Source organism: Telmatherina bonti (assembly GCF_933228915.1).
Source record: "Telmatherina bonti genome assembly, chromosome: 19".
NCBI classification, from domain to species: Eukaryota; Metazoa; Chordata; class Actinopteri; order Atheriniformes; family Telmatherinidae; genus Telmatherina; species Telmatherina bonti.
Window position 1 is genome coordinate 34,236,136 of NC_136617.1, and position 19,496 is coordinate 34,255,631.

Below are 19,496 nucleotides of genomic sequence, written 5' to 3' on the forward strand. Positions count from 1 at the left end.
ATATTAATGCTGGACCTGACAAGAGGGTTGGGGGAGAAAGTAAACGGGAGAGACGAAGAAAGCAAAGAGAAGAAAGAGGGGAAAAAGGACAAGGATACATCAGATAGACATATCCAACATCTCATACTGTTGACTTCTATCTAAACAGAGAAAACACAGAGAAAACCAGCTGCTATACCTGTCAGGAAACAGAAAACCACCAGCAGCAACAACAAGACATCATCCACACAAAGAACAGAACATGAACATAACTATAGTTGGTGACTGAACCCACAGGACAACACAGTGTCTCGTTGCACCGGCTACTTACCTGGATTATAATCTGAATCTTTCTCCAGAGTTAAAGGCTCTGTCCAGTCTAATAAGTTAGATGTTTGCAGTGTCTGAGTTGGTGCTGGGAGTTATTGAATCAGCTTTATAGCTAAAACTGGATGTGAAGGATATAAAAGAGTCTCAACTTAAAATGAATGGGAAATAATTGATTTTAGGATCTATAACTAAGAAATAAAAGAAAAACCAGATCAGATCAGAGTGATTTTCCAGAGTCGCTCTGGAACACTGCGCTGTCTCCTGAAGAGAAAACATGAGGATAAAGTGAACTGATTTCTAACAAAGGTTTCTCAGTAATATGTCAAGTTCAGGGACAGCCGTGTCTAAACAATGGCAGCAGAGTGGGGGGAAAGTTCTTCCAGCTGGCCCCATCCCCCAGTCCACACATCCTTCCTCAGTCTCATGACCTTTCAGCCTCCGGTCTGAAGCAGGAGGCTGCCTTACATCTCATTATAGTTCCATCCCAGCATTAAAACTCCTAATCAGGTTCAGTTCCCCGTCTAAACCACTGGAACGCCTCCTTGTTTCATCTTTTGGTCAAATTCGATGATTTCCTTGACTCCATGTTAGGATTTTAACAGATAATACCATCTCAGATATCTGAGCCAGTAAAAACTGTACATTATATGAAATTCAGCACGATTCTCCACTCAGCTGTTCAAACAGGAGTTACAACCAGCACCAGAGGAAGGTGCATGAATAAGGAATCAGAATAATGCTGGTCGGAGTCAGTAGAATCAAGAGATATCCCCAAACCTCACCTTACAAACACCACAAGGAACCAAGAAGAAGTAAAGCCCAAGATATAAACCGCTTTTATCTCTGCGGAAACAAGCAGGGCCTTCATGGTTGGTTCAAGCAGATCAGTCATAGGAGACACAGCAGGGTTTTTAGATCTACAATAAACCTTCACTACGAAACAACAAAAGTAAGACATGATTTGTGATTGTGGCCGCTAGCTCCCAGAGTTTGTGTCGCATGAGAGAATCTTTTTGATCAGCGGAGTCTCTGCTTTCATACGACACCTTATTTGTGTGGTTTAGTTGAAGTGGAAATGAGAAGCGCTTTAAGTATACAGTGCTATTCTCATTTTATGTGTTACTTTCCTAATTGATTGCTTGAGGTTCAACTGTGTTTGGTTTGGATGCCAGCTGAGTGTCTCCCCATCACTTTGTTATGCTACTTGTCAGGATTCCTGTTTCCTGGTCCATACAAGGATCATTGGACTGCAGGATCTGTTCCCGATTAATGTTTGGAACAACACAAACCTTATTCTTGGTTATAACAATGTTCCATCTGTGTTAAAGAGAGACAGAAAACAGTCTGAACTGAGAATTACCAGGTTAAACGGCGGCTCGTGTCCTCCTAGAAGACAGACTTACGCTGATTGCTACATGTAAAAAGCTGCTTGGTGGCAAGGCCCCAGGGGACGATGAGATCCGCCCAGAGTTTCTTAAGGCTCTGGATGTTGTGGTGCCATCATGGCTAACACACCACTGAGGCGTGGGGGGGTGGACGTTGGGAACAGTGCCTTTGGACTGGCAATCTGGCAAACTACAGGGGGTCACAGCCTCCCTGGTAAAGTCCTAACAGTCAAACCTTGTATTGAGGAGGAGCAGGGTGGTTTTCATCCTGGTGGAACAATGGACCAGAGGTGCTGATTGGATCCAGTTTAGAGACCTCAGGATTGGGTCTCTGGTATTTGCAGATGAGGTGGTTCTGTTGGCTTCATCAGGCTGTGATCTCCAGCTCTTGCTGAAGCCATCTGCATCTGAATGTGAAGAAGGAGGAATAAGCATCAGCATGTCCAAATCAGAGACCATGGTCCTTAGCCAGAAAAGGGGGGGAGAGTCCTCTCCAGGTCGAGAATGTCCTGCCCCAAGTGGAGGAGTTCAAGTGTCAAGTAGGAAAGGATGGACCCGGTTCGGATGCCTCCTGGATATCTCCCTTGTGAGGTGTTCCTGGCACATTCACCTGGAAGGAGACCACTGGACACACTGGAGGAGTTCCCTGGGAACTTCGCCTCAGGCATCTCTCGACTGTCCTGAGGCGAAGCGAGCTTGATCCCTCAGAAGTCAAGACAAGGACTAAACGAATGTTGGTTTCTGAATGTTGCAGCTCCTGGTATCAATAAAAGGAGAAGAGGGCTTCTGACAAGTTTAGCATTTTATTGTTCACATCTGGGGATGCAGGAACATTCTGGACACCACCAGGATCATCTCAGAAGCACAGTGAAAACTATCAAATAAAATAAAACAAAGGGAAATACATTCAACTCCCAAAGTACATAAAATGTAGAAACTTCACTTCAGCAGTTCAAGTTATAAGTACATACGTCAGTATTCCAATGCCTTCATCTACAACGTCCAAAACTTACACAAAAATATTTCAAGAAAATCATTTCAACATGTTTGATGCTTCATACACAACGTCATAGCCCACCTTCATACGAGGCTAGCTTGTTTGGCACATACGCATGTCGGCTACACTACAGCGTGAGACAAACGGAAACACAGGCAGGTTAAAGATTTAATTTAACCTCATGGTCTCAACATGCATGTACGGTCATGTTTGAACTGATAAATTCACATTTAACGGAGAAGAAGAAGACTTTCTGCCGCTGAAGGCAACGTGTGGAAGGTTTTGCCCGTTCTGGGATACATAACATTAATGAGAATATCAGTAAGGAGTCATTTAAACTGAAGTCCATGTTTCAGATTTAACATTGGAATTACCTCTGATTATCCTGCAGTAGATGTCCCACCCCCATCCCATCTGCACAGTCCTGAATCTGATTACCAGGGGTGTTTCTACCCACCCAGACCCGACCACCAGGACACCTACAGTCCTTTCTGACAGCATCTGCTCAGTGGGACATGCTAAGAAGACAGATGTGTTGGATAACCTGCTGTTGTTTGGTTTTATTTAATGTCCAGGCCAGGTTCAGACCCAGTAAACCACTTGTACCATCAGATCAGTCAAAGTTTATTTTTTATGTCTGTGCAGCATTTTAGGGCAGGAAATGAGTTTTATTTATCAGACTTTATAAGAGCTGGTGATCCACTGGAAAACCTGGAGCAGAAACTGATCCAGCAGGAGTCAACGGACCACCACAAGTCTATAAACACAAGGAATGAATTAAAAACCAGACATCAACGGGACAATCAGCAAAAAAAGAAGAAAGAAAAAACAGATGTAATGAACAGGAAGTGAGAAGTACATAACAGGAAGAGACAAGCCTACAAAATAAATCAGAAAACAAAACTATCATCCTCGTTATGAACTAAAAATATAACATTTTATCTGTGATGTGTTGGATGTCAGACTTAGGTTAGAAATTTATTAAAAATGACCCCATGAAGCTGATTTCGTTCATCTTCATCATGAAAAGTTGATTTTCCAGCTATTCTTCAAAGAACATCTTATTAATATCAAGAGATTTCTAGTTGTGTTTTACCTTTCATGCATTCTACAAAACGCTAGCCGTGCTCGCTCGCTCTCTCACACACACACACACACACACACACATACACACACACACACACACACACACAATGGATGTTTATGGGATTCAGACACCTTTTTTCAACAAATTGAAAAATGATCTTAAGAGATAAATAATGTTTTAAAAGTGAATAAATATTCTCTCTTTCACTCACAAACGCACACATCATGCATGTTCGCGTTCTCCTGCTTTTCTACATTTTCCTTTTTCAGTGTTAAAATGTGCTAAAAATGAAAAAAGTGAAGAAAGGAAATAATTTAAAATTGAAGTTATTCTTGTAGGGATAAAAACAGAGTACAAAATATTATTTTTCTTAATGAAAATGATTAAAATGACTAGCATGAAACCATGCTGATAATAACACCTGTCTTTATGGAAGTGTAGACTCTGGTCGGTGGTGCGTTTAATTCGGTTAAACAGGTTGGAGAAAAAGTTTGTCTGACCTGCAAAAGAAGTTTTATAGAAATGTAGCAATGATAACTCGATATTTCTCTCTGCGTCTCCGATGGTGGAAAATAAGACGAAGCTGGTGAGACAGACAGAGACCCGCATCACGGCGTTAATGAGACATGGAGCTGGTTCAAGTTCAACAGGGATTGTTAAAACTTAACCATGGGGAGGCGGGGGGGTCTATTGTGGAACTTTAAGGCTCTTTGCATACAAAGACATTAACACCAGAAAAGGAGAAAAGGTCTGTGGGTGTCACCAAGGTCACGGTGGAGAGGGGGACAGGAGGAGAGACAAGATGTGGTGGCATGGGAAAGTCACCCCGACATGGACGTGAAAGGCCTGGGGGGGGGGGAGTGGGAGTAAAGAGAGGCAGATGGTGGCTGGGTGGATGCTGGATGCTGGTGTGTGTGTGTGTGTGGGGGGGGGGGGGTAGAGTAACAATCCCATTGTCACCACTGGGTCGTGACAAACTTCCCCCCATCGCTGACGTTGTTTCCCTCTGATTGGTCGGCTCGCCAGCATTCAGCCAGACGGGTCAAATATAAGGACGGTTTTCCATGAGGGGCTGGAATTCTCCTGGAATTCAAGGTTTCTGTCTCACATCCAGTCTCCTCCTCTCAGATCTAACCTGTGCTGGTCTACGGTTGAACAAGGATGGGTCTGCGGGGTTCTGGGTTCCTCTGGGATCACTGATCCATAAATATGATTTAATCTCAGGATGATGAAGACAAATCAGAAACTGTTGACTTCCTGCTGTAAAAATGTCACAAACATCATGTCAAGCATCACTTTTGTGTTTCTCTGCAACTCAACTTTATTTATAAACAACCAGAGTCGAAACAAATCAGCCAAAATAAAAACAGAATAAAACGGTTCAAATGTAAATAAAAAACACAATAAAACAACAGGTCATACAAAGAATACTGAATTAAAACAAACCAACTGAATAAATAAATAAGCTACATTGTCTTGTGAATCTCTGATATAAATATAGATTTTTATTGATATCTACAATCTCTTTTTAACTTTTTCAGCATATTTAATGAGTTAATTTAAATTTAAGTTTAATCCTTTAATACCTACATTTATATGTAATTATTTTAAAAACTAAGTATTCTAGAAAAATGTACTTAATTTAATAAATATAAACAAACAATATATTAATCATATGAATAAATACCTGAATGACAGTAAATACTGTGGATAAATAAAATAAATAATGGGACAAGATGAAATATAATGTCATATGGGGTGAAATCAGCCTCCTGGTTGAGTGAATCCTGCTTTTCTCCATCATCTAACCGAACCGCTTGTGTTTTGTGTTTCCAGGTGGCTGTTTGGCCTCAGAGTTAAGTTTCCTTCTGCAGCCCAGTGACGTGATAGCAGTCCGGGACCGTCCTCTGATGCTGGACTGCCAGGTTCAGGGCGAGGAACCCATCACCGTAACGTGGCGTAAAAATGGAACACCCCTACCAGCCAGCCCTCGCTTCCAGGTTCTGGAGAATGGCACGCTGCTCATCCAGAGATTCCAGAAACGGAGAGAAGGCAGTGACGCCGACATGGGAGAGTACGAGTGTGCAGCCCAGAATCGCTTTGGTCTGTTGGTCAGTCGCAAGGCCAGAGTCCAGCTGGCATGTAAGTAATGATGGTAACCTCCAACCCGGCCACCAGGAAAACCATAATCAGGTCCTTTTCACATTCCTCACTTTAACATCCAGCCTTGTGGGTCCACTTTGTTGTTATTTACTCACTAGAGGGAAGGAGAGACTCTGATTCATCAGCTGCTTTCTGTCATTCAGCTTCCAGTCATGCATTTCTGCATGGTGTCCCTCCCTGACCTAACGTCTGGCCCTCAGCTGGACCTTGTAAACACCTTGTAGTCCAGTTATAGATCTGCTTTACTGCCCTGTTGCATGAATCCCTTCCAGACAAGTCTGAGCAGATGGACTCTGATATCAAGTGGAGTTCATGGTCCACACAATCCAGGACTGTTACGGTTTATGTAAATGCAGCTAAAAATCCAACCTAAAAGGTGCTTACATGTTCTGTTTACAGAGAAGAGGCTTTCCTCCACAACCCTTCCTTAAAAGCAGTACATGTAACCTAACTTAGCTGCAATGTTAAGTACCTTAGATCCTGCAAAAGTTGTTCCGTTTGGTGAACTCTGGTGAAATGCAAATAAAATAAATGAATAAATACAAAATCCTTACTTGTTTAATGATTTGCATGCATGTTTTAGAACGGTCGGAGGAAGCCGGAGAACCCAAACAGAACCCGTGTATACACACACAGGAGAACACGCAAACACCACACAGAAAGGCCAGCCACGCCCCCAGCCACGCCCCCAGTGCTAACCCCTTCGCTATCTTGCATTTAATCAGTTATTCAGCTACTTAATTTCCTTTATTTGCTCATGTATTTATGCTTTATGGTATGTTTGATTATATTAAACTTTTATTTTGTAGCACCAGGGTTACAAGTTTTATTCAAATTTAACTTAAACATATTTTACTGATGACAGTGATAAAATCGATGAATTTTTCACATATTTTACAAGCTGATTAATAAGCATATCTAATCTGTTTTATTTGAATATTTTCATTGAATATTTTATTTAAATTTTCTAACATATAAACCCACATTAGACTTGCATAAATCATACTTCAGTGTTAAATTTCAAAATGAAAATAAAGAAGTAGTCATGATCCATAAAATAATTCCACATTCCACACAGATGTATCCCATGCTCAGTTTCTAAAATGATCATATATGGCTCCCAGAGATGAATTGTCTGTTATATTAATATTTCCAGCCCAAAACAGTCTCATAGAAACAGCATCCAGTATCTTCCACCAGTATCTCATGGTTGAATGAAAGTTTGGTTTCTTTCTGTTTGTGTTTATTCCAAGCACATAAGGTTGAACAGATAGTAGTATATATACAACTCTGATGAACTTTCTGAATCTAAATTTTTTTTAACTTTATTGTTCATTTGACAGGAAACTTTAATAATTACATAATTGCACCAGAGTTTGCATCTGAAGGCAGGTAAAAACCAGACATATGAAGAAGTCTTATCCTCCTCAGCAGTCCTTTAAACCTCGAGGTTTTTGTTTGTTTCTGCGCCTTTAAATAAGCCTGATTGTTCGCTTCTCCAAATGTCTGGCTGATGCTCTGCTGAGTCTTTAGAAGATAAAGGTGTAAATCATGATGTAGAATGGAAACCCAGACCTGCTATATCTCTACATTTCCACGATTACTTCCAGAAATTTCCTCATTAAAATTCTGCTTTTGTTCCTCAGCTCTTCCGAAGTTCCACACCCACCCAGCATCCATGTCTGTGGATGAGGGTGGAGTCGCTCGCTTCCAGTGTCAGATCAGTGGAATACCTGAGGCCAGCATCACCTGGGAGAAGAACAAAGTCCCGCTGAACACCACAGACAGCAGGTAACACCAACACACTTCTACCGTCACAAGTTAAGGCGAACTTCTCCTCCTGACCTTTTGTTCCTAACCTCATCCTTGTTTAGGTACACTCTCCTCCCCATGGGCATTCTGCAGATCACCAGGACCAGGAAGGTGGACGGCGGGGTTTTCCGCTGTGTGGCCGCCAACATCGCCAATACGCGCTTCAGCCATGAGGCCACGCTAAATGTGACAGGTAGGATGTCACCTGGGTGTGATGCGCTGCTTGGAGCTGGACCTGGACAGGAACCAGAACGAAGCGGTGCAGACATGACGACTGTTTCTCATCGGGATTCTGGAACACAGCTGCAGCTTTTTATCCACAGTGGCTCGCTGCTTTCTGGTCAGAGGGAGGAAGTTGAACCATGAAACATGGTTCCCCAGAACATGCTGCTGGGGAACCGATTCGCTTAATGCAGGGGTTCCCAAACTGGGGGGCTAAATAAAGGCTAGGCAAGGCTAAATAAAACCTGGGAGATTTTACACTGGATAAATCTGTAAAGTAATCATAGGAAATGATTATAAATCAACAAAAGAAACTTCAAGTAATAAAAAAAGAGAAAAAAAACTATGCTGGGGCATCATAATAGTATTAGTAATAACCAATGGTGGGGAATAATGAGACCACAGTCTTTCGTTTTTATCATCTAATATAATGAAGTATGAAGCCAAACAAGTTCCACTTGGAGACTTTTCATCCTGAACACAAAGACAAAAGGTCTGCAGGTTACTTTAGAAATAAACTATCCAGCTATCGTATATAGCAGAGTTGTTTTACTGAAGCAGCATCGTCTCGTAGAAAACTCACCTGATGAAGTTTGCAGAGATTCCTGGTTTAAATGTTTCAGACTGGAGCAGGAGAATAGAGAACACTGACACAGTTTTAATCATAGTTACCTACAGCCACTGAAACTAAAGACTTAGTATGTTTCTTCGGTCCAGCAGGGAATGTTTGGAAACCACTGGCTTAATGTCGCCACCGTAACCCGATGGAGGACTCGGTTTGAGGTGGTTAGAATCAGAAACCTTCTGCTTGGATGGATCTGAAAACTCTTTGTCTCCTTCTGCCAGGTGGGCTTTCCAGGACCTACAAGGATCCAGTCATCCTGTCTGGTCCTCAAAATCTAACCATCACTGTCCATCAGACGGCCATCTTGGAGTGCATTGCCACAGGAAACCCGAGGCCCATCGTTTCCTGGAGCAGACTCGGTACTGTCACATGACCGCAGGCACATTTTAAAGTCTCCACGCTGTAACTTCACATCCTGTCTCTGTCCCTGTGTCCATCAGATGGACGTTCTATTGGAGTTGAGGGCATCCAGGTCCTGGGAACCGGGAACCTGATGATCTCAGATGTTTCCCTGCAACACTCGGGTGTCTATGTGTGTGCTGCCAACCGACCCGGGACCAGGATGAGGAGGACGGCGGTCGGGCGCCTTGTTGTCCAAGGTGAGATGTTTGTTTTGTCACATCCATGACCAAAGTCCTAACCCTGCCTGAGAAACAGGCGGACAAGATGCTTATAATCATCTTTTATAAAAATATCCTGATTCTGGCGCGACTCGCGACTCGACACTCATACCTACAGAAGTATAGAAAGTATTGATCAGACCAGTAGACCAGATCGTAGCTTCATCCTATCTGAGACAGGAGAAGGTCTCTTAGTCCTGGAATCTGTCGACCACATGAGCTGGTCCTGACTGTGTGAGGCTGGAGAAGGTCAACTCCCAAGATCCAGAACCTCCAGAACCTCCAGAACCTTCAGCACCTCCAGCACCTCCAGAACCTCCAGAACCTCCAGAACCTCCAGCACCTCCAGCACCTCCAGAACCTCCAGCACCTCCAGGACCTCCAGAACCTCCAGCACCTCCAGAACCTCCAGAACCTCCAGCACCTCCAGGACCTCCAGCACCTCCAGGACCTCCAGGACCTCCAGAACCTCCAGGACCTCCAGCACCTCCAGAACCTCCAGGACCTCCAGAACCTCCAGCACCTCCAGAACCTCCAGCACCTCCAGGACCTCCAGCACCTCCAGAACCTCCAGGACCTCCAGCACCTCCAGAACCTCCAGGACCTCCAGCACCTCCAGAACCTCCAGGACCTCCAGAACCTCCAGCACCTCCAGGACCTCCAGCACCTCCAGCACCTCCAGAACCTCCAGAACCTCCAGGACCTCCAGCACCTCCAGAACCTCCAGAACCTCCAGCACCTCCAGAACCTCCAGGACCTCCAGAACCTCCAGCACCTCCAGAACCTCCAGAACCTCCAGCACCTCCAGGACCTCCAGCACCTCCAGGACCTCCAGGACCTCCAGAACCTCCAGGACCTCCAGCACCTCCAGAACCTCCAGGACCTCCAGAACCTCCAGCACCTCCAGAACCTCCAGCACCTCCAGGACCTCCAGCACCTCCAGAACCTCCAGGACCTCCAGCACCTCCAGGACCTCCAGCACCTCCAGAACCTCCAGGACCTCCAGCACCTCCAGAACCTCCAGGACCTCCAGAACCTCCAGCACCTCCAGGACCTCCAGCACCTCCAGCACCTCCAGAACCTCCAGAACCTCCAGGACCTCCAGCACCTCCAGAACCTCCAGAACCTCCAGCACCTCCAGAACCTCCAGGACCTCCAGAACCTTCAGCACCTCCAGGACCTCCAGGACCTCCAGCACCTCCAGAACCTCCAGGACCTCCAGAACCTCCAGCACCTCCAGAACCTCCAGCACCTCCAGAACCTCCAGCACCTCCAGCACCTCCAGAACCTCCAGCACCTCCAGGGGCTCCAGAACCTCCAGCACCTCCAGGACCTCCAGGACCTCCAGAACCTCCAGAACCTCCAGCACCTCCAGGGGCTCCAGAACCTCCAGGACCTCCAGGGGGTCCAGAACCACCAGGGGCTCCAGAACTTCCAGGACCTCCAGGGGCTCCAGAACCTCCAGCACCTCCAGGGGCTCCAGAACTTCCAGCACCTCCAGGGGCTCCAGAACCTCCAGGGGCTCCAGAACTTCCAGCACCTCCAGCACCTCCAGAACCTCCAGGACCTCCAGAACCTCCAGCACCTCCAGCACCTCCAGAACCTCCAGCACCTCCAGGGGCTCCAGAACCTCCAGCACCTCCAGGACCTCCAGAACCTCCAGGACCTCCAGGACCTCCAGGACCTCCAGGGGCTCCAGAACCTCCAGCACCTCCAGGGGCTCCAGAACCTCCAGGGGCTCCAGAACCTCCAGCACCTCCAGGACCTCCAGGACCTCCAGAACCTCCAGGACCTCCAGCACCTCCAGGGGCTCCAGAACCTCCAGGGGCTCCAGAAACTCCAGCACCTCCAGGACCTCCAGAACCTCCAGGACCTCCAGGGGCTCCAGAACCTCCAGGACCTCCAGAACCTCCAGGGGCTCCAGAACCCCCAGGACCTCCAGAACCTCCAGGACCTCCAGCACCTCCAGGGGCTCCAGAACCTCCAGCACCTCCAGGGGGTCCAGAACCTCCAGGGGCTCCAGAACTTCCAGGACCTCCAGGGGCTCCAGAACCTCCAGGGGCTCCAGAACCTCCAGAAGCTCCAGAAGCTCCAGAACCTCCAGGACCTCCAGAAGCTCCAGAACCTCCAGGACCTCCAGAAGCTCCAGAACCTCCAGGACCTCCAGGGGCTCCAGAACCTCCAGGACCTCCAGGGGCTCCAGAACTTCCAGGACCTCCAGGGGCTCCAGAACCTCCAGGGGCTCCAGAACCTCCAGGACCTCCAGGGGCTCCAGAACTTCCAGGACCTCCAGGGGCTCCAGAACCTCCAGAACCTCCAGAACCTCCAGGACCTCCAGGGGCTCCAGAACTTCCAGGACCTCCAGGGGCTCCAGAACTTCCAGGACCTCCAGGGGCTCCAGAACCTCCAGAACCTCCAGGACCTCCAGAACCTGCAGGGGCTCCAGAACCTCCAGGACCTCCAGGGGCTCCAGATACACCAGAATCACTGTTTTTTTCACCTTTGACCCGGCTGTTATGGAAAGGAAGACTGGGTTTGCTGTGTGTCGTGGAGTGGCGGACATGGGCGGTGGGGCCCAGCGTGGACTCATCCATCACCCTGCAGATGTCCACCTCCACCTCATGTCTGTCCCTTCCACTCATTACCCGTCTGATGACCAGCAGGACCATTGTGGGGGCAGATCTCTGGAGACAACAGGCTCAGAAAATGAGATTTCCTCTTTGATTTGCTGCAAGTTTAGACAATTAAAACTCAGGTCAGTGTTTGATGAGTGACGTATATCTACGCCATCGTCCAGCTCTGGTCATGATGGTTGGGAAAATATTTGGTGGTGAAATTTATTTCTTCGTTAAATCTGTGTAAACAGATCATGTTTTGGGTTTGACACATAAAAAAACACAAACAAAAAACAGATGAACGTATTAATTCAGAAAAAAACACTTTATAAATCCTCTAATCCGGTAAAATCATCTCAAACTGAAGGTTTCATCCAGAATACTGACTTTAATGTTTAATATGAAATGGTGAATATTAATGAATATCCCTGCTGATCTCAGCTGTTAACCCTGTTTTCCCATTTCTGCTCAACACCATTCAGAAAAATCAATGTTTCTTCATTTTGGGTTTAATTTATTACCTGATCATCAATAACCCCCCCCCCGACACAATAACTGGTCGAGACAAAGAGGAGGGATTTAATTTATTGATTAAGATTTTTGTTTTTAATCTAGCTGGAGGAGAATAAAATAAATAAAGATAAAAATGTGTTTAGGAAAATAAAAGCATCACTGTTTATGTCCCTAAAATGAAAACACTGTTTATAAAACGATACAGAACTATTACTCATGAATCGGTTTTATTTTCAGAGGTTCAGCCTCGGGTTCCAGTCACGTTTACTGGCTTTAAGTCCTAAAACTGGAACATTTCAGGCTTCTGTTTATGGAACAAACATGTTTGTAATGAAATAAATAAAGTAAAGAAGATTTCTCTGTTGGGATCAGAGGAGCTCTGAGTGGACGGCCCACGGTCAAGACAGGGGGACAAAAGGACAGAAATGGGGGAGGACTATGTGCATGCAGATGGGGGTTGTAGTGGGAAGCGATGGGTGTGGGGGGGATGGGGGGGGTCCCGATGACCTGTGACCCCTGACCCCAGCAGAAGGAGCAGGGAGCGAGGAGGTGGAGGAGAGGAGGAGTGAAGACATACGACAGTGAATAGAGGATGGAGGCGTGGTCTGCTGCTGAGTGATGGATAGCACCAGACCGGGGGGGGGGATGGAGAGGGGGGGCAACAACTTTTAAATCATTCAGAGGAGGATATTCCTTCTTCTTCACCTCCATTTTTAAGCCACAGCTGAAACATCAGCTGCAGCTTTACTGGTGAAGGAGAAGAAGCTGCTGGGTCAGATGAAGGTCGGTCCTACTGACGCTCCGATGACCAAATATGGTCAAACCATAAACCTTCGACCATAAACATAGCGGTTTCGTCGTTGCTGCTGTTTCACAGATCCAAACATCAACATTTTGTCTGACTTCTGGACCTTTTACTGCCAGGTTTCCATCTGTTTCCGCTGAATCGTCCAGCTGCACACAAAGTAGCATCGCAGGTCAATAGATCAATGAGATGCTGGGGGTTGATCTGAGGAGTGTGTGTGTGTGTGTGTGTGTGTGTGTGTGTGTGTGTGTGTGTGTGTGTGTGTGTGTGTGTGTGTGTGTGTGTGTGTGTTGGGGGTGTCCACCCGGTCGGGTTGGAAGCATGAGACCCTGCATCTGTCCAAGGTCAGACACAATTGTTCCTGCTTCTCTGAGCTTACCAGACGTTTTCTGAAATAATGAATGTCCTAGCTGTGTGAACAGTTATTGGATCCTAAGGTGAGATCTAAACCCATATTCCTACAGTTCTGATCATTTTGGGTCCATGGCAGTCTGAACTGAGTGAAGGAAAGATACGTACAGGATAAGTTGATGTTTGTTAGCTTGTTTGTGTGAAGGGGCATCACTGTCCTCTGAATACACATCCCCCCCCCCCGACTGTCTGCTCTGTTGATGATAAGATGAAGAATTTATGCAGTTGTTAGTCATCTAGACAGAACACAAGATTTTAGTCTTGAACTAAAATTCTCACAAGATTGGTGTTTCTTTGGAAAGTATTCCCAAGAAAACCCTGTTTCTTTAAAAAAAAAAAAAAAAAAAACTTATTTCTCAAAGCACTTCTGCAGTTCTCCATTTTTTCCTTCAGAGTTCTCAGATAAGAGTCAGTGATGTGAGGAGAGTACATTTTCAGCAGGTGGCTCTCCATCCCAATCTGCAAAGAGTGAACTGATCATTTTCTGTTGTCTGAATCCCTAAAGTCTGACTGAGAAACATTGAAGATGATCAAAGATTGTCAAGGAAGCACAATAACTTCTATTTACTTTAACATGAAAGTCTCCGTAGACGTTTGAGTCCGAGGTTTAAACCTCTGATCTTTTTAATCATTGTATATTATTATTATTATTATTATTATTATGTAATTTACCCTCATCTCTCTCCTCAGCTCCACCTGAGTTTGTCCAGTGGCCGCAGTCTGTGTCCAGGCCAGCAGGGGGCAGCGCTGTGTTCACCTGTGTGGCCCAAGGTGTTCCAGATCCTCACCTCATCTGGCTGAAGAATGGAAAGGTCCTGATTCCTGGACAAAACATAAAACTGACCAACAACAACAGGTGGGTGAAGGAGGCAGTTCCTGGAACCTCTAATTTATCTGCTGGCTGTCCCAGAGAGTTTAAGACATCCACAGAAATATTAATAGTTAATATTCAGAAATAAAAGTTTAAAAAAATGGTATGGTATGGTATGGTATGGTATGGTATGGTATGGTATGGTATGGTATGGTATGGTACGGTACGGTACGGTATGGTATGGTATGGTATGGTATATTATGGTATAGTACAGCATGGTATGGTATGGTATGGTATGGTATGTATAGTACAGTATGGTATGGTATGGTATGGTATGGTATGTATAGTACAGTATGGTATGGTATGGTATGGTATGTATAGTACAGTATGGTATGGTATGGTATGGTATGGTATGGTATGGTATGGTATGGTATGGTATGGTATTGTATGGTATGGTATGGTATGGTATGTATAGTACAGTATGGTATGGTATGGTATGGTATGGTATGGTATGGTATGGTATGGTATGGTATGGTATGTATAGTACAGTATGGTATGGTATGGTATGGTATGGTATGGTATGGTATGGTATGGTATGGTATGGTATGGTACAGCATGGTATGGTATGGTATGGTATGGTATGGTATGGTATGGTATGGTGTCTGGGAATGGACAAACAGCTTCACATCTGAAGCTTTAAAACTGCAGTAAACCCGCTGTGTTTTATTGGGGCTAGAGCACCATGTGGGATAAGTACCGTTTTAAATGGACCATAGAGGAAGACTGTGCACATGTACACAGTGTTGGAGTAGTTAACTGTATAACAGCTGTTGATGGACCTGAAGCCACCAGATCTACTCAGAGAGGAAACATGTTCGTGTCCAGGAAACACACTGGCACTGATGACTGACTGATTCCCGACTGTAAACCTACCCATCTCTAACGCCTCAAGTCAGTCATTCTACACAACAGACCTTCAACGTGTTTCTGTTGTTCTCAGGTAACGGTGGGACAGACTGACTCAGGTAACGGTGGACAGACTGACTCAGGTAACGGTGGACAGACTGACTCAGGTAACGGTGGGACAGACTAACTCAGGTAACGGTGGGACAGACTGACTCAGGTAACGGTGGACAGACTGACTCAGGTAACGGTGGGACAGACTGACTCAGGTAACGGTGGGACAGACTGACTCAGGTAACGGTGGACAGACTGACTCAGGTAACGGTGGACAGACTGACTCAGGTAACGGTGGGACAGACTGACTCAGGTAACGGTGGGACAGACTGACTCAGGTAACGGTGGACAGACTGACTCAGGTAACGGTGGACAGACTGACTCAGGTAACGGTGGACAGACTGACTCAGGTAACGGTGGGACAGACTGACTCAGGTAACGGTGGACAGACTGACTCAGGTAACGGTGGACAGACTGACTCAGGTAACGGTGGACAGACTGACTCAGGTAACGGGGGACAGACTAACTCAGGTAACGGTGGGACAGACTAACTCAGGTAACGGTGGACAGACTGACTCAGGTAACGGTGGACAGACTGACTCAGGTAACGGTGGACAGACTGACTCAGGTAACGGTGGACAGACTGACTCAGGTAACGGTGGACAGACTGACTCAGGTAACGGTGGGACAGACTGACTCAGGTAACGGTGGGACAGACTAACTCAGGTAACGGTGGACAGACTGACTCAGGTAACGGTGGACAGACTGACTCAGGTAACGGTGGACAGACTGACTCAGGTAACGGTGGACAGACTGACTCAGGTAACGGTGGACAGACTGACTCAGGTAACGGTGGGACAGACTAACTCAGGTAACGGTGGACAGACTGACTCAGGTAACGGTGGGACAGACTGACTCAGGTAACGGTGGACAGACTGACTCAGGTAACGGTGGACAGACTGACTCAGGTAACGGTGGGACAGACTGACTCAGGTAACGGTGGACAGACTGACTCAGGTAACGGTGGACAGACTGACTCAGGTAACGGTGGGACAGACTGACTCAGGTAACGGTGGGACAGACTGACTCAGGTAACGGTGGACAGACTGACTCAGGTAACGGTGGGACAGACTGACTCAGGTAACGGTGGGACAGACTGACTCAGGTAACGGTGGACAGACTGACTCAGGTAACGGTGGACAGACTGACTCAGGTAACGGTGGACAGACTGACTCAGGTAACGGTGGACAGACTGACTCAGGTAACGGTGGGACAGACTGACTCAGGTAACGGTGGACAGACTGACTCAGGTAACGGTGGACAGACTGACTCAGGTAACGGTGGGACAGACTGACTCAGGTAACGGTGGGACAGACTGACTCAGGTAACGGTGGACAGACTGACTCAGGTAACGGTGGGACAGACTGACTCAGGTAACGGTGGGACAGACTGACTCAGGTAACGGTGGGACAGACTGACTCAGGTAACGGTGGACAGACTGACTCAGGTAACGGTGGACAGACTGACTCAGGTAACGGTGGACAGACTGACTCAGGTAACGGTGGACAGACTGACTCAGGTAACGGTGGACAGACTGACTCAGGTAACGGTGGACAGACTGACTCAGGTAACGGTGGACAGACTGACTCAGGTAACGGTGGGACAGACTGACTCAGGTAACGGTGGACAGACTGACTCAGGTAACGGTGGACAGACTGACTCAGGTAACGGTGGACAGACTGACTCAGGTAACGGTGGGACAGACTGACTCAGGTAACGGTGGACAGACTGACTCAGGTAACGGTGGACAGACTGACTCAGGTAACGGTGGACAGACTGACTCAGGTAACGGTGGACAGACTGACTCAGGTAACGGTGGACAGACTGACTCAGGTAACGGTGGGACAGACTGACTCAGGTAACGGTGGACAGACTGACTCAGGTAACGGTGGACAGACTGACTCAGGTAACGGTGGACAGACTGACTCAGGTAACGGTGGGACAGACTGACTCAGGTAACGGTGGACAGACTGACTCAGGTAACGGTGGACAGACTGACTCAGGTAACGGTGGGACAGACTGACTCAGGTAACGGTGGACAGACTGACTCAGGTAACGGTGGGACAGACTGACTCAGGTAACGGTGGGACAGACTGACTCAGGTAACGGTGGACAGACTGACTCAGGTAACGGTGGACAGACTGACTCAGGTAACGGTGGACAGACTGACTCAGGTAACGGTGGACAGACTGACTCAGGTAACGGTGGACAGACTGACTCAGGTAACGGTGGACAGACTGACTCAGGTAACGGTGGACAGACTGACTCAGGTAACGGTGGACAGACTGACTCAGGTAACGGTGGGACAGACTGACTCAGGTAACGGTGGACAGACTGACTCAGGTAACGGTGGACAGACTGACTCAGGTAACGGTGGACAGACTGACTCAGGTAACGGTGGGACAGACTGACTCAGGTAACGGTGGACAGACTGACTCAGGTAACGGTGGACAGACTGACTCAGGTAACGGTGGACAGACTGACTCAGGTAACGGTGGACAGACTGACTCAGGTAACGGTGGACAGACTGACTCAGGTAACGGTGGACAGACTGACTCAGGTAACGGTGGACAGACTGACTCAGGTAACGGTGGACAGACTGACTCAGGTAACGGTGGACAGACTGACTCAGGTAACGGTGGACAGACTGACTCAGGTAACGGTGGGACAGACTGACTCAGGTAACGGTGGACAGACTGACTCAGGTAACGGTGGGACAGACTGACTCAGGTAACGGTGGACAGACTGACTCAGGTAACGGTGGACAGACTGACTCAGGTAACGGTGGACAGACTGACTCAGGTAACGGTGGACAGACTGACTCAGGTAACGGTGGACAGACTGACTCAGGTAACGGTGGACAGACTGACTCAGGTAACGGTGGGACAGACTGACTCAGGTAACGGTGGACAGACTGACTCAGGTAACGGTGGACAGACTGACTCAGGTAACGGTGGACAGACTGACTCAGGTAACGGTGGACAGACTGACTCAGGTAACGGTGGGACAGACTGACTCAGGTAACGGTGGGACAGACTGACTCAGGTAACGGTGGGACAGACTGACTCAGGTAACGGTGGACAGACTGACTCAGGTAACGGTGGACAGACTGACTCAGGTAACGGTGGACAGACTGACTCAGGTAACGGTGGACAGACTGACTCAGGTAACGGTGGACAGACTGACTCAGGTAACGGTGGACAGACTGACTCAGGTAACGGTGGACAGACTGACTCAGGTAACGGTGGACAGACTGACTCAGGTAACGGTGGACAGACTGACTCAGGTAACGGTGGGACAGACTGACTCAGGTAACGGTGGACAGACTGACTCAGGTAACGGTGGACAGACTGACTCAGGTAACGGTGGACAGACTGACTCAGGTAACGGTGGACAGACTGACTCAGGTAACGGTGGACAGACTGACTCAGGTAACGGTGGGACAGACTGACTCAGGTAACGGTGGACAGACTGACTCAGGTAACGGTGGGACAGACTGACTCAGGTAACGGTGGGACAGACTGACTCAGGTAACGGTGGGACAGACTGACTCAGGTAACGGTGGACAGACTGACTCAGGTAACGGTGGACAGACTGACTCAGGTAACGGTGGACAGACTGACTCAGGTAACGGTGGGACAGACTGACTCAGGTAACGGTGGGACAGACTGACTCAGGTAACGGTGGGACAGACTGACTCAGGTAACGGTGGACAGACTGACTCAGGTAACGGTGGGACAGACTGACTCAGGTAACGGTGGACAGACTGACTCAGGTAACGGTGGGACAGACTGACTCAGGTAACGGTGGGACAGACTGACTCAGGTAACGGTGGGACAGACTGACTCAGGTAACGGTGGGACAGACTGACTCAGGTAACGGTGGACAGACTGACTCAGGTAACGGTGGACAGACTGACTCAGGTAACGGTGGACAGACTGACTCAGGTAACGGTGGGACAGACTGACTCAGGTAACGGTGGGACAGACGGACTCAGGTAACGGTGGACAGACTGACTCAGGTAACGGTGGGACAGACTGACTCAGGTAACGGTGGACAGACTGACTCAGGTAACGGTGGACAGACTGACTCAGGTAACGGGGG

General features: G+C 47.5%; 1 protein-coding gene across 1 annotated transcript in view; it reads left to right on the forward strand.

The window, feature by feature from the left end:
* Window positions 1-5,622: 5,622 nt before the first annotated feature.
* The window catches only part of LOC306770025 (immunoglobulin superfamily DCC subclass member 3-like), a gene marked incomplete at its 3' end in the record, with an annotated part of 24,310 nt that continues 10,436 nt past the window's right edge, over window positions 5,623-19,496 (forward strand). The window contains exons 1-6 of the mRNA XM_079258794.1: window positions 5,623-5,920; window positions 7,588-7,732; window positions 7,816-7,946; window positions 8,822-8,959; window positions 9,041-9,199; window positions 14,255-14,420. Coding sequence (XP_079114920.1) covers window positions 5,689-5,920; window positions 7,588-7,732; window positions 7,816-7,946; window positions 8,822-8,959; window positions 9,041-9,199; window positions 14,255-14,420 — 971 coding nt within the window. The 5' untranslated portion in view covers window positions 5,623-5,688. The remainder of the gene's footprint in view (window positions 5,921-7,587; window positions 7,733-7,815; window positions 7,947-8,821; window positions 8,960-9,040; window positions 9,200-14,254; window positions 14,421-19,496) is intronic.